The 25,827-nt window shown below is 44.5% G+C and overlaps 1 protein-coding gene across 1 annotated transcript in view; it reads left to right on the top strand.

Moving 5' to 3' along the window:
• Nucleotides 1-25,827, top strand: part of AGMO (alkylglycerol monooxygenase) — a 679,770-nt gene that overhangs the window by 87,293 nt on the left and 566,650 nt on the right. Inside the window, exon 3 of the mRNA XM_069211800.1 lies at nucleotides 1,392-1,519. Coding sequence (XP_069067901.1) covers nucleotides 1,392-1,519 — 128 coding nt within the window. The remainder of the gene's footprint in view (nucleotides 1-1,391; nucleotides 1,520-25,827) is intronic.

The raw sequence follows: 25,827 nt of genomic DNA, 5'->3' as shown, positions 1-25,827 counted from the left end.
CCTTTTATCAAGTCAACATTTTGGTATTGTACTTCCAGTTTTAGAGGCATGTGTGGTTACCCATCCTTTTATTAGATTCATTGACAATAAACTATTACTAAAGTTTTATACATGGTCAGACTTGGTTGCCAATAGCTTAACTATAATTTTCACCATACATTTAATCAAGGTATTCTGCCTGTCCCCCGTGTCCTACAGTCTGGGGCCTCTGTTGCTTGTTGCTTTCACATGACCCCTCTAGTGGTATGGGCTACATCAGCCAAATGTGGTGTCTGGGATCTGGAATTTGAGGTGCTGAATCAGCCCAAGTATAGCCCCATCCTGGGAGGCCTGGGAGTGTGGATAATATTAGACAAAGAATGACTATCTATTAGGGGCCATGTTGCAAGTGATGCTCCCTAGAGGACAAATAAGTAAATAATACTTCCAAGATGCTCCGCATGTGTAGCTTCAGTTAATTTGCCGTGGCTGCTTTTAGGTTGGTTTGGTCAGTTTTGGAACATTTGTGACAGTGTGAAAGATGCCCACACGAAATGTCAGTGGTATATCCTTTTACAGGTAGGTGCGCTCCCTTTTTCAGCTCAGTAAAATTGTGGTGAAGAAGTAAGGACCTAGATGAATGAGCGAACCAGTGCCTATTGGCTGTTCAAATCGCATTTTCATTGTACATCATGAGCGAACCAGTGCCTATTGGCTGTTCAAATCGCATTTTCATTGTACATCCAAGCCTGATCACATTGGCAGAATCCCTGACTCGTTTGAGTGTATTACCTTCATCAGAGCTTCAAAAGAGCAAATAAAATGGAGGCAATTGATTGCCATGGATATTTTGATGGATATTATTTTTTGCAAAGTTTGGAATGTGTCTGTGGTAGATTCTGAGGATTGGGTGGACAAAAAGGGGAATTTAGCTGCTATCTCCAGTCTGGAATGTTCAAGAAGCTAGTATTGAGCGACTTGGCAGTTGTTTTCTTCAATGGTGTAGCTACACAAGGCATTATAAGTATGTCTGTCAAAGGCTTCTATTATTTAAATAGTGGATTTAATGAGCTGGTAAAGGCGCACATAATGTACTCAAAATGTAGATATTTGTATGGTGGAGCATTACAAATATTATTTTTGGCCTTTCACCCATTTTTATGATGAAGCGTTAAGAATATTTTTAGCCTTCTGCCCATTATCACTAGAAGGAGGCCTGCTTGTTAAATTGGCTTACAGTATGGTGTTCTAAATCTTTCTTTTTGCGACTGAATGTACTGTAAATATATCTGGGGTAACATTCATTACTTTTTTTACTCGTTTACGTTTTTACTTTGTAATATACTGAACAGGACCTAAACAGTGTCTTTTGAACATGGTACTGAGAATATATTATCTTATTTCTTTTAAAGGCTACTCCATATTTCACTACAATGCTGGCACTTGAATTTGTTCTAAGCTGGCTTTGGAAAGGGAAACCTCTTCGGATAAACGATGGGCTAACATCTCTCTCTGCAGGTGTTGTTTCGCGACTTCCAGAGTAAGTGCAAATATTAAATTAATAGCAAGATATCAAAAGATCGCTATTTCGTCTGATGATAATTTTAAATAGCATCCAGTCAGAAAATGAGGTGCACTTAAGAGGGTTACATGGAATTAATTAAACCCATTTCCTTTAGTGATAGAAAGCTATTCCACGTTTTAATTTCCGTGCCAACAAGTTTGTCACTTATAGCAGTTACCATATTGGTAATACATAAAGATTCCTCTAAGAGCAGAGAGAACTCATTAATGTTGTTACCTTTTGCAAGAATATGCTAAAATGTTGTCAATGGTTATGGCAAAAATATTTTAGAAATATTTTTAAATGTGTACAGTGAGGATAATTATCAAATCCCTCCTTATCTGTTATTTTAAACCAGAATTGCCAGCATATTAAGAAAAAACCCACAAACCTTGATAGAAATACTTCAAGTAGAATAAAATTGGAAAGGGGCCGCATTGAGCTTAAAGTATTGGGATCAATTTTATTTGCAAATCAACTGAAGGCTATGTTGGAGACGCATGGAAAAGTGAGTCTTCATTGAGACCATAGCCTTCACTGTCAACCAGTGAAATGAGCTAATATCCTAATGAACAAGTCCTGCCCTAACCCCGCATGTCCATTTCGTTGCATTATTTGGGTTCCCTGAAAGTGCCTTATCATGAGGTCTTTAAAATGCATTTGGTATCATAAGTATTTATCATGGTCCAGTAGCCAGTAGCTGTGAAGGCTGTAGTGAGACTGAGAAAAAAGAGAAGGTAGGGTGTTAGCTATCACTTGATAACTTTATGTCTCATTGTTGTCTGTAGCTGGACTGGCAGGACTGGCGAAGAATGTTGGAATTTATCTTTTCACGGAGCTGATTGCTAATACTTTTTGAGCCTGTTTTCCTTCATCAATACAACATCATTCACGAGCAGTTGCAGCACATTAATGCAACATCATGTTAAACGTGCTCTGCCAGCACAGAAGTTTGCAGAAGCATCTCCTTCCTTCGTTAGTGATTTAGCAGCAGTATTTTCAAACTGGAGTAACATCATTACAATTAAGACAAACCAATTTAATTAAAAAGCATTGACAATTATCTTGTAATGACCTCATCAAGGTAATTAACTAACTTTTAAAAGATTAGCGTCTAATTGAACCAGAGTCTATCCTCAGTTGAAAGTGTCCCTCAAATCAAAACACTTTCCTTTCCCTACAATTGAATGGAAACATAAAAAAGAACATCACAAACAAAGGAAATTTCAAAGTTCATATGCTGCAAAATAGGCAAAAGGAGATGTGAAAGTGGAACATCAAATACTTCAATACATTTTCAGAGTCTCTAAGCATTCATCAAATATTAAAACAGGCTTCCCCTAATTAACTGTTTTCTTTCCTTACTCGGGCCTGATTCCCTAACGTAACTTACATGTTTGAGTAAGTTCCTCCTTTTGCTTAGTCACAAAATCTGAGTGTAAGCTACTACAACAACAAAAAAAAAAAGTAACACCACATGAAGCCAACTCGTGGACTTGTAACACACACTTCGATAGAGAACAACGGAGGTAGGGAATTAAAATAAAACACAATAGGAATATTGTTAAAATAAATACCTTATTTGAACATATACAAAAATATATTTTCATGTAAAAATATATGAATATGGCACATACATATTGTTTTCTTTATACAAAATTTTAATATTCTATTTTGAATTTAAAAATGAATGTAACAATAAACGTATTTAAAAGTGTAAATCACAAAGGTACATTCGAATAAGTATACTACCATAGAATTTTTTTCTGGAGGCCTGTGAGCTAGGGGTAACAGGAAGTGATTTTTTTCCTGCATCGACAAGAAACAGGACTTTGCCATTATTTTGTCTTATTAAGGATGGGGAGAAGGCACAAAAATTCTCCAAGAAAGTCACACTTCTGCTGGTTAATGATTGCTGATTGGGCCTACTTGGAGCTTTTCCAGCAAAATTTAAAACTCATGTGGGACCAGATGAATGTAAGCATTTGTCCCACTGAAGCCCACATCAACTACAGCCTTCTTCTTTGCTCAGCTGGAGATTTGTCAGAACCAAAAAACGACTAAGGAGTTAATTAGAGATTGTTGAATGCTGAACATCAACTACAAATTTGTGGATGTTGTGTCCACCCTTTGTAGAGGTTTTAGCCAGCCATACCCTCTAAATGGGATGGATAGGACTTCTGCCAACCTTTGGTGGCTGTACCACAACAGCCAAACTCAAAATAAGCCCTGAAGGTTAAATGTAGGATTTGAACGTTTAGTGAGGTTGGAAAGGCAGATAAAAGCAGCCTTGGTACAATGAAGAACTAATTGTTCATGCTTGGAAATGTTTGCACTCAGACTGAAGCAGTCAGCAAGAGCGTGAGAATGATGCATCTGACTTTTTCTAGTGTTCTTAACTTTAATGTTGTTTGGTTCTGCTTGAACCTATTGTACTTTTCTTTGGGGGAAACCCTGATGCTTGTGGCCTGCTACCAGAGTTTGAGCAGAGTTTTCTCAGCGAACTGTGTTGTAATCTAGTCAGGCTCTTTTTTTTATTAATTTGAGAGGGCATGCCCTCCAAAATGATTAACCCATTTTATTACACATACACATGGTGACAAGTATCCTGGCCTCAGGACGTTTTTAAACCACTATCCCACTGGCACTACCCCCTTCCTTTATGAGAATGGCACAGGAGAGGTTTTATTTTAATTTATTTACTGAGGTACAGAGAACTTGACGAAATAAACACTGCTATTGCTTACTAAAATGCAAATGTGAAGCACTTTTTTGCTTTAGGGCTTCATAAAGAACACCAGCCGTAAACAAACACACATAAACAGCAAGTCTGATTCTTAACCTTTTCGGTGCGGGCGTCGGCCACTGGCCGACGCCCACACACCCTCCCTGGTGCGGGTCACGACCAGTGGCCGACACCAGGAAGGGTATTAATAAATCCTCGGGTGCGTTGCAACCGAGGATTTTTATTTTTTTTAAACTTCCCCCGGGAGACACTGAAGTTTCCGTGTCTCCCCCCACCTCCCACCCGCCCCTTTCATGGGGCAAACGGCCTTTCCCACGTTCGGGAAGGCCTCGTAAGAAAGGGGAGAGTCTCTCCATTCTTACGAGGCCTTCCTGAAAGTGTTTCCTGGCCCCCGGTCGCAGCTGTGCTGCGATCGGGGGCCAGGAAACACTTTCAGGTTTCCTGGCCCCCCGATCGCAGCTGTGCTGCGATCGGGGGCCAGGAAACACTTTGAAAAGGCCTCGTAAGAAAGGGGAGACTCTCCCCTTTCTTACGAGGCCTTCTGAAACTGTTTCTGGCCCCCGATCGCAGCACAGCTGCGATCGGGGGCCAGGAAACACCACTAGACACCAGGGATTTCACTTTGGGGGGGCCGCCCCCCCGGAAAACGGGCCGCCCCCCCGGCATAATTTTTATAAAAAAAAAACAGGTAGGTGCCCCCTGGGGGGGGGGGGGAGGGCGCGATTGCGCCCCCCCGCCCCCCAGGGGATTAAAAAAAATGACAGGGGGTCGCCCGTGGGCAGGGTGACCCCCTGTGGGGGCAATATTTTTTTTTAGATGTTGTAGGGTTTCCCTGGGGGCCATTTTGGCCCCCAAGGAAACCATACAACAACTAAAAAAAAATAGATGTATATATAGATCTATATATATCTATGTAGATAGATATATCTAGGTACATGGATATATCTATAGATATATCTATGTAGCTAGATATATATATATATAGAGGTAGATCTATATCAATCAAAGAGATTTATAAAGCGCGCTACTCACCCGTGAGGGTCTCAAGGTGCTGGGGGGGGGGACGGGGGGAGGGAAAGGGGCTGGGAGGTTCACTGTTCGAAAAGCCAGGTTTTGAGGCCCTTCCTGAAAAGAAGTAGGTTTTGGGTCTTGCGAAGGTGGGTTGTGAGGGCGTTCCAGGTTTTGGGTGCAAGGTAGGAGAAGGATCTGCCCCCGGTGGTGGTGTGTTAGATGCGGGGGACAGAGGCGAGAGAGAGGTCAGCTGAGCGGACGTTTCGTGTGGGGGTGTGGAAGGTGACTCTCGTTGAGGTAGGCAGGGCCTGTGTTGTGGAGTGATTTGTGTGCGAGGATGAGGATCTTGAAGGTGATCCTTTTGTCAATGGGGAGCCAGTGGAGGGATTTGAGGTGTGGAGAGATGTGTTTGTGTCGGCGGAAGTCGAGGATGAGTCGTGCTGCTGAGTTCTGGATGCGTGTAGTTTGCGCTTGAGTTTTAGAGTGGTGCCGGCGTAGAGGGCGTTTCCGTAATCAAGCCTGCTGCTGATGAGTGCGTGAGTGACAGTTTTTCTGGTCTCTGTGGGGATCCATTTGAATGTTTTTCAGTATACGGAGTGTGTTGAAGCATGAGGAGGTAAGAGCGTTGATTTGTTGGGTCATCGAGAGGGAGGAGTCTAGGATGATGCTGAGGTTGCGTGCGTGGTTGGCGGGGTGGGTGCAGGGCCTAGCGTGGTGGGCCACCATGAGGGGTCCCAGGTATTTTTGTGTGGGCCAAAGAGGATTATTTCTGTTTTGCTTGAGTTGAGTTTCAGGTGGTTGGCTGTCATATATATATCACTTTTGTCAATATGTGTGTGGTTTCCCTGGGGGGAAAAGGGTCCGACTTGTCTAGTGGCAGTTTTAGTGCCATAAAGAAGCGCAGAAGGTTTATATGCCTACTGCAAAGAGCAAATCTGTATTTTATGTAAATAGCTGAGTACATTAGTAAAGTCTGTGGAGAGATGAAGGGCACTTTTGCTGGGTGGTAATGAGGGAATCCGAGGAGGAGGGAGTGGGAGCACCAATAATGATTGTTGGACTGGGCGCAGGAGGTGCTAAAGACTGTGACGAATGGTATGTGACAAGGTGTTTTTTGAGTGTCTTGAAAGTATGTGCTGATTGAGGGAAGAAGCGCAGGTAAGGTGGCCTCTACTGTTGCACGTATCTCACACACACCATCGATTTTGTGACTGTCTACGTAGTCTAGTGTTTTAGAGCAACAGTTTAGCCAATAGCAGAGATGGCATCTTGATGGATGACTGCTGCCTGCACTCGGGTTATAGAGGACCGCTCTGACATAGGATCAGAGACTGAGACATCAGATACTGAGACAGCATCTGAGGGATAGGACAATGGCGCAGACTCTGGGAGTGATTTTTCAGTCAGAGGAGTCCCATTCGATAACTCCTCTTCCAGTACATTATGAGGGAGGTGATGAGGACAGTCCTGCTGTCCCTTCGCAAGCTGTTCGTGCAACTGGGTAATAGTGGTTTAGGCCAACCCAGAGAGCAGGTGAATGCGGCGGCAAGCAGAGAGAGAGTGCTCTCTTGGGACCTCCCCTATTTAGTTCAGCCCCAAATTCCACCACCCAAATCATATTGTGGAGACATCAAAATTGTCTATGGCAAAACAAACTGGTTTTGTAAGGCAGGCACCTGTGTTTTTGGTCCTGGATTCGGCGGCCATATAGAGAAACACATTAAACCCAAACATTTCTGGAAACTAGACATTCGGGGGAGTCCACAGAGGTGTGACTTGTGTGGATTCCCCAAAGTTTTCTTACCCAGAATACCCTGCAAAGCTGAAATGTTGAAAAAAAACTCAATTTTTCTCGCATTTCTGTCACACAAACTACAGGAATATGCTGGGATCCACAACATTCCTACCACCCAGTGACTCCTCACCTGTCCTGATAAAAACACTACCCCACTTGAGTGCCTACACCTAGTGCCTGTGTCAGGAATGGATCACCCCAGGGTCAACAGCTGCCTCACGTAAGGACCAACATTGACCGTTGTGTGATCTATTCCTGTCGCAGGCACCAGGCCTAACCACACAAGTGAGGTATCATATTTATCGGGAGACTTGGGGGAACGCTGGGTGGAAGGAAATTTGTAGCTCCTCTCAGATTCCAGAACTTTCTGTCACCGAAATGTGAGGAAAACTTGTTTTTTTAGCCACTTTTTGAGGTTTGCAAAGGATTCTGGGTAACAGAACCTGGTCTGAGCCCCGCAAGCCACCCCTCCTTGGATTCCTCTAGGTCTCTAGTTTTCAGAAATGCACAGGTTTGGTAGGTTTCCCTAGGTTCCGGCTGAGCTAGAGGCCAAAATCTACAGGTAGGCACTTTGCAAAAAACACCTCTGTTTTCTTCCAAAAATTTGGATGTGTCCACGTTGCGCTTTGGGGCGTTTCCTGTCGCAGGCGCTAGGCCTACCCACACAAGTGAGGTATCATTTTTAACGGGAGACTTGGGGGAACGCTGGGTGGAAGGAAATTTGTGGCTCCTCTCAGATTCCAGAACTTTCTGCCACAGAAATGTGAGGAACATGTGTTTTTTTAGCCAAATTGTGAGGTTTGCAAAGGATTCTGGGTAACAGAACCTGGTCCGAGCCCCGCAAGTCACCCCTCCTTGGATTCCCCTAGGTCTCTAGTTTTCAGAAATGCACAGGTTTGGTAGGTTTCCCTAGGTTCCGGCTGAGCTAGAGGCCAAAATCTACAGGTAGGCACTTCGCAAAAAACACCTCTGTTTTCTTCCAAAAATGTGGATGTGTCCACGTTGCGCTTTGGGGCGTTTCCTGTCGCGGGCGCTAGGCCTACCCACACAAGTGAGGTATCATTTTTATCGGGAGACTTGGGGGAACGCTGGGTGGAAGGAAATTTGAGGCTCCTCTCAGATTCCAGAACTTTCTGTCACCGAAATTTTAGGAAAACTTGTTTTTTTAGCAACTTTTTGAGGTTTGCAAAGGATTCTGGGTAACATAACCTGGTCAGAGCCCCACAAGTCACCCCATCTTGGATTCCCTTAGGTCTCTAGTTTTCAAAAATGCACAGGTTTGGTAGGCTTCCATATGTGCCGGCTGAGCTAGAGGCCAAAATCTACAGGTAGGCACTTTGGAAAAAACAGCTGTGTTTTCTATAAAAAAAATAGGATGTGTCCATGTTGTGTTTTGGGGCATTTCCTGTCGCGGGCACTAGGCCTACCCACACAAGTGAGGTATCATTTTTATCGGGAGACTTGGGGGAACATAGAATAGCAAAACAAGTGTTATTGCCACTTATCTTTCTCTACATTTTTTCCTTCCAAATATAAGAGAGTGTGTAAAAAAGACGTCTATTTGAGAAATGCCCAGCAATTCACATGCTAGTATGGGCACCTCGGAATTCAGCGATGTGCAAATAACCACTGCTCCTCAAAACCTTATCTTGATCCGATTTTGGAAATGCAAAGGTTTTCTTGATACCTCTTTTTCACTCTTCATATTTCAGCAAATGAATTGCTGTATACCCAGTATAGAATGAAAACCAACTGCAGGGTGCAGCTCATTTATTGGCTCTGGGTACCTAGGGTTCTTGTTGAACCTACAAGCCCTTTATATCCCCGCAACCAGAAGAGTCCAGCAGACAAAACGGTATATTGCTTTCAGAAATCTGACATCGCAGGAAAAAGTTACAGAGTAAAACATAAAGAAAAATGGCTGTTGTTTTCAGCTCAATTTCAATATTTTTTTATTTCAGCTGTTATTTTCTGTAGGAAAACCTTGTAGGATCTACACAAATGACCCCTTGCTGAATTCAGAATTTTGTCTAGTTTTCAGAAATGGTTAGCATTCCAGGATCCAGCATTGGTTTCACACCCATTCCTGTCACTAACTGGAAGGAGGCTGAAAGCACCAAATATAGTAAAAATGGGGTATGTCCCAGTAAAATGCCAAATTTGTGTTGAAAAATTTGGTTTTCTGATTCAAGTCTGCCCGTTCCTGAAAGGTGGGAAGATAGTGATTTCAGCACCAGAAACCCTTTGTTGATGGCATTTTCAGGGAAAAAACCACAAGCCTTCTGCGGCAGCCCTTTTTTCCCATTTGTTTGGAAAATACAAAATTTTCACTGTATTTTGGCTATTTTCTTGGTCTCCTCCAGGGGAAACCACAAACTCTGGGTACCATTAGAATCCCTAGGATGTTGGAAAAAAAGGACGCAAATTTGGCGTGGTTAGCTTATGTGGACAAAAAGTTATGAAGCCATAAGCGCGAACTACCCCAAATAGCCAAAAAAGGGCTCAGCACTGGGGGGGAAAAGGCCCAGCAGCTAAGGGGTTAAAATATACACCCAGCACATTTTGTCTACGTGCTGAAAACAGTTTAAACATGTTACTTCCAATTTCCATAGTCTGTTTAAAATATTGCGACATTCAGCCATTTCCAAGCTTAGTTACAAATTGATATTTGAAAAATGGATGCAATGTACAAAGAGTAAACTCCAAAAAAATTATTTTCTATTTTGTATAAAATTATGTTAATTTGGTTGTATTTGTAAAATAGACCTTTGACCTTTTAAGTCAGAATTATAATGACATCACATCTCTTATTGTGATGTAAATTCCTGCAATGTCATTAAGATTTGCATATGGTAAGTAGCCTCCCTCCCATGATTTCCCTTAGGACCTGTGCCCTCAGTGTACCATTCTCACAATGGTCAAAGAACAGCAAGTGTCAGCTATCTTGAAACAATTCAGTACTCATGGTTTCTTCTGTCCAATCACAGGAAAACAGATATGTACGTAATTACCATTACACATGTTGAGTATGCAGTTTCTCTGTTTGTACTGTAGAATTTTATTTTGTGAGGTGTTCAGTTTTCATAATTATCACACATAAGCAAATTAACATAAACTAGTGTTGTACAGTCTTTTAGCACAGTATTGAATGAATAACCCATTTGTTTTTAGCCAAACCTTTTTCATATCTCACTGTTGTAGTCCAGGAAGTAAAGGTATCTTTTCTAAGATGTCTGCTACATTGCACAATCTCATATATGCTGGGACAACTGCACAACTGTCTTTTATGTTCTTTTTGGTAAGGCAGAGCACATGTGCAGGAAGCCTCAGACAGGGTGAAAGTTCAGGTGTGTCTGGCTGGAGAGTGCAATCTTTATCTTGTGTGAAAGTACAGGGAGGGGAAGGCCTCATCCTTAAGCAGCAGTGTCCCAAGGCAGATGCCATCTGTTAGCCCTTGACTCTGCTGCACTGTGCTTGGTGTCTTCTGTGACTTTCACAGTGAAAGAATGAGTGTTGTGTTCTCGATTCACAAATGATGTGTGCATGTGTTGACAAATTAAATCAACTAGTATTCACTTTCAGAAAGCTTGTTTTTTGTTTCCTGTTTTTTTACATTTACTTGGCTACGAACATTCTTCTCCTTAGCAGACGTTATTTTTTACCATGTTTGTAGTACATACATTCATGCAGTTAGCAGGTTTAAATTTGCCTGGCAGCGTCACAAAAGTCACAGCCTTACAGTTTATTTTCCTTCTTTCTTGCGCACCCATGGCTCCTTACAGTTTTACTGTCAGCTCTATGTGCTTATTTCCAGCATGGAATATTCATTTCTTTTTTTTTTAAGAATGGTTCTTCTGGACCTTTAAAATTCCACCTCCTGGATGAGTACAGTTTGAAGTGTATCAAAGCAGTAAATCATGCATTTGTATGTTAGCACAATGCTACAATTCCACTGGTGCCAAAGTAAGTCTACAATATGTCATAGTCATTAGCAATGCATCATATATATAGACATATATATAGCCAAAATATCAAAGGTATTTTCAACCCTCAGATGAAATTACGTACATCAAAATCTACATTTAAAACAATAATATAACGATTTAAATTCCAAATTTTTTAATTTAGACTTTGTAAGACATTAGCTTACTGGTTTGGGGGAGGGGGAGTTAAACCCTACTAAAGCAGCAAGCACAATATTTGTCAGGGTGAGGCATAAGCAAACCCTAAATTAACCTGTGCTCAACCCTCTGGTAGCTTGGCACAGAGCTGTGAGGCTTAACTTAGAGGCAGTGTATAAAGTGTCTATGCAGCACTTCAAACAATAATAAAGTGAAAACGCAACAATATAAAAATCCCACACTAATTTGAAAAATAATGTACATTTTAATAAAATGAATCAAGATCAAAACCACAAAAATCCAATCAGTAGAACTGGAGATATGCAATTTTGAATATTTAAGTGAAAATATCCTCAAAAAGCACAAAACTCCAACTGTGAAAATCTGGTTGCGCCAGACTGGGACAAAGCTACACGCTCAGGCCAAACATGATGAAGTGAGGGCCATCTGACCTTATTTGTTTTTTATTCTTTAATTTATAAGGGGATGCGTTCGCGGTTTGATGGACCTTTTGACTATGCTTAGAGTAATTCCCACCATAAGACTCAATTTCAATACCAATCAATAACAATATCATCGATCAATAATCTTGGGAGTCAGTAATTTCCATACATCATGGCCCCTTTGGCCATGAATAACCACACCTTTATGTAAAAAATTATACTGGTTATTTCCCTATATTAACAAGACTAATATCGCGTAACTTAAAATCAAAATCAAATGATAAACATACAGAAACAACACTGGTTGACCAAATCTTCTAAAGAATCTCAATTTGATGAAAGCATGTCTGGTTATGCATTCTAAGATTACAATACAACTCAATAGGATGAATAACTGCGCAATAGAAATAGCATAAACTTAGATTAATCAAATAACTGACAGCAACTGTTGTTAATAATTAGCAAACATCTTCAGTGAGTCTCCTAACTAGCCTTCTGATTAGAATAGCATGTTTTTGCTTCACACAAAACAATCCAGTCAACACAAATTTGAAAAACATCTAACTATGGTTCTATCAAAATACCTAGAAACAAAAGACAAATTATATCAATTGGTACATTTGTTTAGTACCTTTCCTCAATAAGGATCAGCAAGCTATGACTGTCTTCGTCAATTGGACATCTGTTTGGTAAGCATCAGCATGGGAATTTAGCAATAAGTTCAAGATAGAGTTCTCTAAGTAAAGGATCAAAGCAAGTATAACTCGGGTGAAGAAGGAAATGGAAAGTCTCTAGAATGGGGATAATTGGAATGGCGCTTCTTAGCAAAGGATTAAGAAAAGAATGAGCTCTCTCCCCTCTGTGCTGTCGGGCTAGGTTAAAGTTCTCTTGGTCAAAGAATCATACTTTTACATTTTGTCCAATGAAAGAAGAACTTCAAATCTAAGATATAACTAAACTGTCTTTCACATGTTGATGATTGGCTCCTCTCCTACTGTTCCCATCGTCAGACTCGTCAAGTAACAATTTTGTATCTCTCTATCCTCCAGTCAGTGCATCCATTGTTAGCTCCTGGGAACATCACTTTTACACCCACTAACTCTACATTGTAACAATAGCTAATACAGCGTATTCTAGCAAATAGTTCTGATGGAAAAGAAAGCATTTACTAGCATTCGGTCAACACGGAGGAAAAATACAAATCTGTTTCTCTGCGCAGCCATTTTGTGTGAATCATTTAAACAGTGCAACTTAACATGAGGCTGTACAACTTGGCCCAAGACCTCGCTAACATAAGTCCTCCAATTAATAAAGTAAATACACAATACATGATCACTAATATAACATACTACTACGTTACCCTAAACATGAGCATGTCATTTCATATTAATAGGCATTTAATAAAGACACGTCGTGATTATTGACAGACACTCAAGTAGGCACATTTTCCCAGGCATGCATTATTTTATATATTAATTAATTTTCTATGCAGATTCATAATTCGGAATACATGAATATTTATTAGTCAGAATTCAGCGTTAACATAAGGACCCAGTTAGGCTCACTGAACAAGAGAGCCTTAAGTCCTAGTTGCAGAGCATTTTGAGGTCCTGTGTCAAGGATGTGTCGCACACCCAAGGCAATGTTTGTTCTGAGGAGCTGCGGAGCAGCAATGTGAGGTCCTGCATTGTCGACTATCCCGTCGATAAGGGCTTGCAATGTGTCATCCACATTGAGGATACATCTCACAGTTGAGGTGGTCTGTTGGTTCCAAAGGGCTATGAGGCTTTGATGCCAGCACCTGTATCGTCGTGGAGGCTGCCATCGGTGAGAGATTAGCCATACGAGTGCCTGCATCAAGAAATCTTCGCAGAGCAGTGGTTCTGATGTGGGCTGCAAGGTTAATGAACAATCCATGTGCTAGGAGAACCCTTGAAGCTGAGGTGATGCATCCATTCTGCTCAGGCTTGGACACGGCAGCAGAGATGATGCATTGCTTCTGCTGGATCCACAGATGAGCTGACAGACTACCATCAGGTCCACCTCAAGGAATCCAGAGCTGGGGTGGCCCCGCTTGGCAGGGTCAGACTCTCAGATGACAGAGTCCAGTTCAAGGTGGTTGGAGCCTTCTGTCCCTGAAACGTTTGTCAGGGGGCCAGCCAACTAGCCCTTGGAGTCACTCTGGGGTCTTGGGTTTAAGAGATGCAGATTCATTCCTTCTCTCTAGGCAAGAGGGCAGGAGGCAGCAGCCCTTCAGTGGAAGTCCTTACTGGCAGAGTATCCACAGGTGCAGGAGTGAACTGAAGAGTTGGTGTCTGAGGTCCTATATTTATACCTGGGCCTTCTTCTGAAGTGGGAGAAGATTCTATAGGTTTTCCTTTGAGGTTCACAGGCTTTCTGCCTTCCCTATTGATGCTCAAGGCTAACTATAAGTGGTATGCAGTCCTTTGTGTGGAGCAGGACACAACTTTTAAGGCTGTGCTCGCTCCGCCCTCTCATTCTTTTAATGAATGCCCATCCGGCCACACCAAAGCTCTCTATTTTGTGGCTGTGTAGGAGGAATACACACATTCCATCTGTCAGTTACACACAGTCATGTGTCCCAGAGACTGACTGAAGGCACTAAATGGTTAAGGCATGGAAAATGCCAACTTTCTTAAAGTGGCATTTTCAAAATTGTAATTTAAAATCTGACTTCATCATGAGAGAGGATTTTTCATTACAATTCCAAAGCCACCAAACATAAACTGTGTACCTGCTGCCATTTGAAAATGATCACTTAATATATGTAATAAGGCAACTCCAATGTTATCCTAAGGGAGAGGTGGGCCTTGCAGTAGTGAAAAATTAATTTAGGAGTTTAGTTGTAAGTCCCCAGTAAAGTAGTACTAGATGTACCCAGGGCCTGTAAATTAAATGCAATGAGTGGACCTGAAGCACTCATTGTGCCACCCACCTAAGTAGCCCTTTAAACCTGTTTCAGGCCTGCCATGGTGGCCTATGTGTGAAGTTTTAAAACTGCCATATCAACTTGTCAAAATAAACCTTTTGCTGAGCCTAAGCCTTCCTTTTTAACACAAATAAGTTACGATTAGTGTGGGCCTTAAATAACCTAATTGGCTGGGTTCACTGTATTTAAAATGTGGAACATGTGTGTTTAAGTTTTACATGTCCTGGTAGTGAAAAAGTCTTCTATTTGTTGTTCACTACTGCAAAGCCTACCTCTCTCATAGATTAACATTGGAATAACTGTCTATATTTAATAAGTGATAATATTCAGTTTGAAGCAGGTAGAAATGTCAGGTTTGGTGTCTAAAGAATTGGAATTAAAAGCCCTCTTTAATGGTAAAGTTGGATTATAAGTCACAAATCTGACAATGCAACTTTTAGAAAGTTAGCATTTTGTTGTTCCAACCATTTGGTGTCTGCTGCCTTCATCCTAGGTCTCATGACTAGGTGCAGCTGGAAGTTGATCATCGTGTATTGCTCCCAGACAGAGGCACAAATGGCCATAGGTGTGGGCAGTATGGTCCATCTATTACTTCATGAGTGGGATGAGCTGTCTCCCACCACACTTGCACATGACAAAGGCTCTTCCAGACAATCTGGGTATAGGGCAGGTGGACAGGAAATTCTAAGCACCTTTGGGGCGGAACCCTCCAGAACCTTCTTCTACTTCAAAGTGATCACCACGTATAAATATTGGACCCTCAGAACCAACACTTTTCAGTACACCTCTGAACCTGTGGAAGACTCAGAAGGACTGGCACTATGTTGCCTTGCTGCCCTGCTGTCTGAGTGAAGGACTGGATCAACATTGTGAACCCAAGACCACCTGACTGACTCCAAGGGCTAGTTGGCTTGCTTCCTGATCAGAGTCTCAAGGATAGAAGCCTCCAACCACCTTGAACCTATCATCTAGACTCTCTTCTGTGAGTTCTACCCTACCAAGTGGTGCCATCCTAGTCCTGAACCCTTGGAAATGGGCCTGAAGGTGCTGTCTGCCAGCCCAGCTGTAGTACCTACGTCAGCAAATTCCACAGGACTTTGCAATGCTGTCCGCAGCCTCATTGTATCCTCCGCTGCTTCCTCGATGAAGGTCTCTGCATTGAAAGCCCCTCATCTACAGCATTCCCGACAACAACGCAAGACTCTGCATCTCAAGCCCCACAACTTCCTCGGAACCAGCCAATGACGCAGGACTTCTCATCGTTGAGCAAATGTGTTTGTGTTATAACAACTGCATTCTAGAAATGCAGAAGCGTAACCTAGTCAGAGGATGTGAACCAGTTTGTTCATAGCAAATTGATATAGCTTTACTAAACCTCTTGGATACATATTTCCATAAAATAGAATTTTCAAATATGCATAGAATGTGTGTGGTTTAATTCAAGCAACAAAGCTACATAACCCTGCAAAATCACCATGTGATTTGCTAGACAACATAACACTATTTTAATAAAACAAATGAGTAAGATGTTAAAAACACTTGCCAAGTGAGAGTATATTTTAGTTCACTATGGTTGCAGAAGAGATGCAGCATTGGTTGCTAAAGTGGATCCAATGCAAACATTTTAGAGCATGTTGAAACATTAGTATCCAAGCAGTAAATTAAAACTTCAAATTCAAAGAAGATATGCAAACTGTGAGCTTGGAGCAGATACTCCACACTTGAAGCTCATAGAAGATATTCCTTGATGTTGTTTAAATAACACAGTGTACTAATGATAGTGAATTGTTAGAAATAGGGTTTCTGGTTGGCTAGAGTCTGCACCTAAGCCAGGTAGAACCCACCCACTCTAGTAAGGGTAAGGGAGTTACATGTCCAAGATAACCCCTGTTGACCCCCTTGGTAGCTTGGCACAAGCAGTCAGGCCTAACCTGGATGCAATGTGTAAAGCATTTTCACAACACACACAACACACGTGACACAGTATGTACACCTTAAAGTAAACACAACACTGAGCTATGTAAAAATAAACTGCATTGCAAAAAACATAATTAAACCAAACATTACATGTCAGTAATACCCTGCTACCATAGAAGTTGTCAGAACGTTACACAGCTTACTAATACTCTCCCAGAATGTGCAGTAGTCACATTAGAACAAGTAAGTACTCAGGATTCTGCAACATAAGCAGTAGTCAGGAATCACAGTAAATAAATAAATGTACTTGTCATAAAAGTATCATACATGCCTACATCAGGAACATTATAAAACCATATGGCAAGTAATCAACTCAAAACAGCATGTCTGGCCCCTAAAAGGCTAATCAGCAAGTATATGGTGCAAAAAGACACAGGTTAACATAATTCATTCACCACATCCATACTTGGAAAATTTGAAGTCTTATGAGCTTTTGAAAATACCTGTTTTATGCTGCCTCGACACCTCTAGTGCTTCGATGTGGACAGACAGGGCCCCCGGCACTTCCTGCACAAAACGTGGACCATGTGTTGATCCTGAGGGGGATGGTACACACCCACTCTGGTGGTGGGTGTTGGGGCCTCTCCTGAGGCCCGCACCTAAACAAGTGCCGACACGGTCTGTGGGCCCCCCACAGGTCACCACTGACCCTCCTTGGGAAGGGGGAGGCGAAAGTAACTTGAACCCCAAAGAGGTTAACTGTACCCCGAGGCACAGGCTCCCAGGGGTGAGTGTGCCTGCCCTCCTGCCCGGCCGCATACCTCTCCGTTGCAGTCCGGAGCGAGGAGGCCGACAGGCGAGTCGCCTCAAGGGAGGGGGACCTCCTGAGGCTAGGATTCCCCCGAGTGAAGAGGTAAAGGGGATGGGGCGCACCGCGAGCTCTCCAGAGCCCGGCGCCTCACTTGTTCCTGGCCACATCCTCACCAGAGTCTGGTGGCGTGGAGGTGATTTGGCCCAGACATAGATGCTGGATGGTGCCCCGGGGGCGTCCTTCAGAGCGGGTCCTGCCACGGGGGCACTTTGGGAGGTGCACTGTCGACGCACTTCCGAATGTAACAATGCCCGGGCTGGGGCGATGATTCCCCCGGCGACGCACTTCCAATCGCGAATTGTAGGAACCACCCGGGTGCTTGCCACGCACTCCAGCCCCACAAGGAGAGCGCTCACAAGGCGCTACTTGGCCATGCACAAAGCGCTGCACTTGGCGCTATGCACCAAAACAAGGGAAATGAAATCCTCCTCGTATTGTGGATAGTTGCAGGGGTCAGGGGCCCCTGGAGACAAGAGAGAGGGGAAGCACAGGGCTAGCAGGCCCAACAACAGGCCAGCAGGCCAGCACAAGGGATGCAGATGGTGGCAGTTCCTCCTAGTGACCAGGTAGGTCACAGGTCAGCATAGTAGCAGCAGTCCAAGGTGGGTCCTGGTGAGTCCTATTCAGCAGCGCCCTGTGTCCAGTTCCAAGTAAGTCTAAATTGTGGGGAAAACTCCCATGTACTTATACTCAGTTTACAGACTGTTTCAAAAAGAGAGGGGAGAGAAAGTTCCAACCAGTTCCAACTGGTTCTGGGAGTGCCCCCTCTCTCCTCCAGCACAGGCTCCAAACATCATTTGGGGTAAAAGACCCTATTGTGTGAGGCCAGGGCACAGCCTTTACAAATGCAGGTGTGCCACGCCTCTCCCTTCTCTCAGCCCAGGAAGACTATTCAGTATGTAGATGCACCTCTATGACACCTCCACCCTCCCTGTGTGCAGGCTGTCTGAAAAGTATGCACAAAGCCCAACTGTCACTCTGCCCAGATGTGGATTGGAGTCAGGCTGCAAAACACCAGAGTCATAACCACAGAGAAATGCTCACTTTCTAAAAGTGGCATTTCTGTAATAGTAATAAAAAATCCACTTACACCAGTAAGCAGCATTTCTCATCACCATTAAAACCTACATTACATTACATACCTACACTACTCCTCTTAAATCAGACAATATCCCCTACACATAAGGCAGGGCATTTCCAATGCAATCCTATGAGAAGGCAGCACTCACAGCAGTGAGAAACCAAATAGGCTGTTTGTCACTACCAGGACAGGCCACACTACTGGGCACATGTCCTGCCTTCTATATACATAGCATCCTGCCCATAGGGCTAGCTAGGGCATACCTTAGGGGTGACTTACACGGAGTAAAAGGGGGGTACTTGGCCTAGCGTGTAAATTTAGATGTCAGGTCCCTGTGGCAGAAAACTGCGCACACCGGCCCTGTGCTAGGAGGCCTGAGACATGTTTGAAAGGCTACTTTAGTGGGTGATGCAAACAGCGCTGCAGGCCCACTAGTAGAATTTAATTTACAGGCTCTGAGTATAGGGATACCACTTTACAAGGGACATACAGGCAAATTAAATATGCCAATTAGGTATAAGCCAATCATACCAAGTTAGACAAGGGATAGCACATACACTTTAGCATTGATTAGCAGTGAAAAAGTACTCAGAGGCATAACGTCAGCCAACAAGGGTCAGAAAATTAAGGAGGAAAAAGACAAAAAGTTTGGGGAATGACCCTGTAAAAGGGCCAGGTCCAACATCAAACAAGAGGTATTTGGTGAACTCTGTATTTCACTGCCACAATATAGAGAAATCTGCAGTAGTAAACCCAACATAAAGGTGGTTTTCCTAGAAAATTTCAAAATAACCACAAAATTATAGGTTTGTTGGCATTTTCAAACTTCTGATGCTTTCCCACTCTGGATATGCTCAGGGTTTAACTTCCTTCACAACAGAAGCGAAACAAACTACCTCAGAACTTGGAAGTGGGGCACATCTAGGGGAAGCGATTGGATCACATGGTATTTGACCAGTAGAGGAAAAAAAATAACTAAATAAATAAATAAAAGTTCCCTTGCACATTGGTCTGCATTGCATCATTGCGTAATTGTACACAATGTACAATGTTGCTGTAAGGAATTGCAGGCTTGAGTACTATGTAACATGCAATGCATAGTAGTTCACTTGCATCTGGCGAGCTTTCCAGGCATACTACTAGGAATGTTTGTGAATTTCTAAAAGTAATATATCCGCACCTATTCATTAGCATAATACCGTAGTCAGATTTACTTCTTTTCTTGGTGAATCAGGCACATTATGTTTTGGATTCTCACAAGAGTGTGCGTACCAGCGGGGTTCTTCAACCAAAATCATTGCAAAAAATTAATTGCACTTTAGTAAATACCAATTGGTAAGGGCTTATATGTTAGCGGCAGACAGTAAGAAAGTGTATTATTAGTTGGGGTGGATGGTAGTCCAAGGTTTCAGTAATTTAAACCTGAGTTCAACCCCTGGTACCTGTGGCACAGAACAGGCAGGCTAAACTTAGAGCAGATGTGTATAGTATTTAGAAATACCAAAACATTTAAAAAGTCAAATAATAACACAGTAAAAATCCAACTTTCAACTAATAAAATAGAAATAGAGTAATATGAACAAACTGACAGCAAAACAAAAATCTAATAAGTAATCCTGCAAATATGAACTTGTTAAAAATGTAAGAACTAAATAGTGCAAAAAGTACGAAGCGCCACTGGTAGATAGTGGTCTTGGTAGACCAGAACCTTGGCGTAATTTGAAGTCAATCGTGATGTAGAGGAGGTTGGACCCACCAAGCATGGAGGCCCTACTAGGGCTTGGAAATAAGGAATTTCCAAAATCTTTCTAAGTATCAATCTAAATATGGAATTTTGATGTTTTTCTCAGGATACACTGTTCTCCATGCAGGACAAATCTGAAATTCAATCTGAGGCAGTGGAACTGTTGGTCGGATACTTTTTGTGGTTGGTCCCTTTGAAGCGCTGGTGCTCTGGAGCAGAAATTTCAAAAAATTCAAAACCTCTTTTGGTCCCCAAACAACCACTACTGTTCACTTTCAGTACCCCTGGGACCTCAGGGGGGACACTTAGAGAATCTCAAAGTGGCAAGCAGAGGGCAACAGAAAAGTCCAGTCCTTGTCCAGTTGTCACTGGTCAGCTGGGATTCTTCACAGGAATGCCCATGTCAGTTTTGTTATGTCCCTGGAGCCACCCATGACATCATCCTTGTGATTCTTGAAGATATTTCTTGAGCTTAAAGTGGAAGGGGGGACCAAGCGCCTCAGGTGCTTTTCACAAGTCAAAGATGCTAAGTGCAACAGGTACAGTCCATCTGCTATACTTTCGCAATTCCAGCAGTGTTCTGATGAAGGTGCATTGTGGTGCCACATTTATACTTGGCACCAGCGAGTGGGTGGGGCTGACACCAGGGCACTTCCTACCCAATGGGTACGAGTTCTTGGTGTCAATCCTACCCACTTTTTGATTAGTTCCTGCTTATCCTACTGCAGAGAGGCCCAAAATACCATGTTCCAAATCTTTTTCGCGATGAACAAGTCTTCAGTCACACTAAATGTAGACCCTGAGGGATGGATGCATGTGTGTGTGAGTATTGTAGTGAAATCACCAGTGTTATTCCATGTTTAGCATTAAAATCCAGTTTGAAGCAGGGACTGTACCCACAACAAACCTAGAGACAGACGTTTGGTAGGACAAAAGCAGGGTCCTACAGCACCCAGACAGGATACACAAAAAATGTCTTATCATCTTGTTCTCTCCCTCCTAAGTGCCCCCCAAGTGTTACAAGTGTTCAACAGATCTGTCAGGATTTGACACTGTGTTCACAGGAGGCTCATAGCCCCAAACCTGCATATTCTGTGGAGGTCATATGAGTCATTTCTGCTTGTTTAATTCAGTCTACTGTTTGTGCCTGGAAGGCAATTTACACCTCTTTCACACCTTTTCCATGGTTTAGCACAGGCTCTGAGAATGGCATTGATGGTTAACAAAATATGGCCATTGTTTGTGATCTTTGACTTCAAGGAAAAAATTATGATCGGTCTGACCAATTATGTTTTTGCTTCACATGGGGTTTCTATGATAAGGACCTTAGGTGGAGTTTGGCAGATGTGCAACATCTGACAAAAAGTGACAGATGTCCCATCTGCCCTACTTTGAGAGCTGGTTGGAGGTTCTATACACTCTATAGTGTATATATAGGTGGAACATACAAGACTTTAAGCAGATGTCCCACATCCGACAGACTCTAAAAAAGTACTAAAACATTTAATATGCACTGTTTATTTAATTTTAAGGTCAGACAAAGCTGCTTTTTTACCATAGGTAATGCACATACACTTATCCTCAAAGACCACTTTTGCCCAGTAATGCATTTTGGGCTCTTGATTGTTGCACTACCTTATGACTTTATGATTGGTGGGGCTTTGTTAGAAATGGGGTCTTTAGTTGGCAGTCATGTTACCCCCTGTCCAAGCAAGGACCCTCACTCTAGTCAGGGCAAAGCAGAAACACACCTGGTTAATCCCCGCTCACCCCCTTGGTAGCTTGGTACGAGCAGGCAGGCTTAACTCAGAAGCAATGTGTAAAGTATATGTACCAACACACACAGTAATACAGTGAAAACACTACAAAATGGACACCACACCAGTTTAGAAAAATAGGTAATATTTATCTAAATCAAACAAGACCAAAACAACAAAAATCCAACATACGCAAGTTAAAATATGAATTTTCAAAAGAATAAGAGTCGTACTCCATAGAAAACAATGGAAACTACGATTTTGCACAAAGTACCTGTTTAGCGTAAAAAATAAAGCCGCACTGGCGTGTGTCGGAAAAGGCAGCGATGCGTCGATTCCTTCCTCGCAAGGGAGGCCGTGCGTTGTTTCTTCTCCGATCGGGTCGGCGATGCATCATTTTTCTCCCTCGTAAGAGAGCGATGTGTCAATTTCCGGATGGGGCACCTGGGATCCTTGCAGAGTCGGGTTGACTTTGACTCCCAGGAACGATGCGTGGAGTTTGCATTGTTAGCAGCAGCCACAAGCGGGTGTTGCGCTTCATTTCTTCAGCCACGATGCATTGATCTCCCAGCTGGGATGCAGGTGGAGTGTCTATTTTAGCCACGAAGCCGGCAGCGCGTCATTTATCAGTCGCGTTGCAGATGGTGCATCAAACATTTCTGCACACGGCACTCTGTGTGTGGATTTTCAACTCTTGTCTGCCAACTTCTCCTTTCAAGGGCCCACTGACTGGATAGGACACCATTTGGCAGGGCAGGAGTCTCAGCAGAGAGTCCAGATATGAGCAGAGGAAGCCTTTGATGGCCCTGGGACTTCAAAACAGGAGGCAAGCTCTGTTCAAGCTCTTGGAGATTCTTCACAAGCAGGAATATACCACAGAGTCCAGTCTTTGTCCCCTTTCACAGGCAGAATCAGCAACTGCAGGGTAGCCCAACAAAGCACAGTCACAGGTACGGGCAGCACTCCTCCTCAGCTCTTCAGCTTTACCCCTTGGCAGAGGTTCCTCTTGGTTCCCAAAGTGATCTGCTTTTTAGGGGTTTTGTGTCCAATACTTATACCTCTTTCTGCCTTTCAAGTAGGCCTACTTCAAAGGAAAGTCTCTGTTGTTCACCAGATCCTGCCTTGCCCAGGCCAGGCCCCAAACACACACCAGGGGGTTGGTGACTGCATTTTGAGAGGGCAGGCGCAACCCATTCAGGTGTAAGTAACCACTCCTCCCTCCACTCTAGCACAAATGGCTCACCAGGATATCCAGGCTAAACCCCAGCTCCCTTTGTGTCACAGTCTAGAGGAGAGGTGCAAACAGCCCAATTGTCAAACTGACCCAGATAGGGAAACCACAAACAGGCAGAGTCATAGAATGGTTTAAGCAAGAAAATACTTGCTTTCTAAAAGTGGCATTTTCGGAGGGGCGTGGCCTGGCCACAATTGCAGATGGCTGCCTGAGAACGGAGCTCCGCGAGGCGGTGGGCCTCGGGCCGGGAGCAGAGGGGCTGCGGAGGTGATGAGCCTCCCCATTCTTCTGTCGGAGGAGTGCCGTGGGACGCTGCCACGGGGGGCACACATCAGACGAGGAGCGAGCCTGCTGCCCCTTGCATAGGCAGTGTGCTCCGCTGCAGTCGGCAACTTTGAGCCAAGCCGTGGCCTCCCGTGACAGCCCGACCCAACACAGATAGGAGCTAGGAGCTGCTCCAAGCGGCTCTGGGAAGAGTGCACGCTGTGGCAGGGTCCCGACGGTGGGCCGCCCCCAAAGCCCACGACTCCGCTCCCCACATCTCTTCACCCTCCCCCCCCTCAGAGAGTCCAGCTCACGGGCGGGGGCGTCTTGGACTCGGTGCGCCTGGCGTTGCCGGGTGGGGTAACGGGCAGCAATGCGGATAACCCACAACCTGAGGTGCATGGAGCCAAGTCCCTGACCCCCGGGGGTGAGGAGAGGGCATGACACCCCCCCCGGGATGGCTTCCAGGTGGGCAGAAGCGGCGGATTGCGGTCCCTGGGGCACAACAAAATCATGGGCACAGCACAACACTGACGGTGAGCGACCCCAGCCAGTTGGCCTCTGGCTCTGGGGGCTTCATTCCTTGGACCCTTGGGGCAGGGAGAGAACCCCCCTCCTACAGCCCAGGGGAAGCACGACCCACTGGGTTTGGCAAGAGCCAAAGAGGAACATCGTCTTGCAAAACTGCGAACTGGGCCAACGGATAGTGCGGGCTGAACACTCCCTCCCACACTGCGCATGAAGAACGGGGGGAGCACGGACCACCGAGCTTGTCGGGAATAAAAGAGGGAGGACCGTCCGCACCACTGCACACTGCGACTGCGGATTGAACATGCCGCCCTCCCCCCCATTACCTTAAGGTCGGAGTGCCTGCAGGCGCAGAGTGCCAGAACCACTGTTGGAGTGTCAGAGATCTCACATACCAAACCTCCCCTTCTCGCTGGACCTGCATACGCGAGCCATGTACCTACCCTCTCTCTAAACATTGGTTCTGCTGCAAACAGTCTCTGACCACCATTATGTCCTGGGCCATTGCTAGGAACGACAGGAGCCCCCCCTCCCTCTTTCACACCTCTCGCTCACCCCCACACCGCTGCTGTACCGCAAGCCAGCACTAAGTGAGAGACTCCTGGGTCTCCAGATCACCGGACCATACCCACACCAAGGAGTCTGCGATGCCTGGTAGCAGGACGTCAGGCAAGCACTCAGGTAAACTGGCAAGACAATTACTTTTCTCTGAAGCCCTACTACATTTGCGAACCCCGCCCTCTGCCTCAGAAGTGCATCCAACCACTCAGCCCAGTAACATGGCAGATCAAACACAAGAAGCAACCATGGACCGCATCCTCCAAGAGATCTCAGTGGTGGGTCTCAGACTGGACAGGATGGACAACACTATGGCTTCGCTGACAGCGGAGCTGAAATCTGTGCTCCTGGATATTGCAGGCTTACAGGCTGATTGACGGGACTAGAACAGCGCGTGGCGACTGTGGAAACACACATCACCTCCTCCCAGGACAGAGACCAGGAACTTCTGTATCTCCGCAGCAAGCTAATAGTCTAGGAGGACAGGAGCCGAAGGGACAATGTCAGTTTTCTCGGATTCCCAGAAAACATTGAAGGTACAGACATCCACTTCTTCCTACGGGAGACCCTACCCAAGCTCACTGGCCTAACTTTCAACCCCCCCTCCAGGATTTCAAAGAGCGTACAAACTAGGCCCCAAGCGACGGGACAAAGCCAGCAGACCCTGCCCAATCATAACCTGCCTCCTGTGACACCCACAGACCCGCCAACTCCTGCAGGTGGCCCGCACACATGGATCATTTAGGTTGGACGGGCAAGAGATCCGGATGACTGCTGACTTCTCAAAAGAGACCAGCGAGCATAGGAAGGCATTCCTAGCCCTCTTACCCAGACTGCGCCAGCTGGAGGTGAAGTACGGTTTGTTCGAACCGGCGAGAATGTGGATCACAAACAATGGTGTGTCCAAAGACTTCTACGATCCTGAGGACCTGCGCTTTTTCCTGGAGGGCCTCCCGAGCCAGTCCATAGACACTACCAATCCAGTCCGGCCTCAGGACCTGTCTGTGGCGACTCAGGGTGCATCGTCCCCGAATCCCACCCCCGGGGGAACGGGCAGGCTTGCTGTAGACTTTCACCCCAGGGGGAGAGAACTAGAGAGACTCACTAAGAACCACAATGACAGGGGTCAGGTACTGCATGCGGTTGTGATCCACACGCACATAACAGACAGAGACAAGTCTCATTCCCCCCCTGAAGTCTACCACGGCCCCCACCTGATGACAAAGATGCTTGGCGCAACACGTGTCGAGACGTTGGCGAACAT

Source organism: Pleurodeles waltl, chromosome 10 (assembly GCF_031143425.1).
Source record: "Pleurodeles waltl isolate 20211129_DDA chromosome 10, aPleWal1.hap1.20221129, whole genome shotgun sequence".
Taxonomy (NCBI): Eukaryota; Metazoa; Chordata; class Amphibia; order Caudata; family Salamandridae; genus Pleurodeles; species Pleurodeles waltl.
The sequence above is the reverse complement of the archived record's forward strand: the minus strand, read 5'-3'. Positions and strand labels throughout refer to the sequence as shown.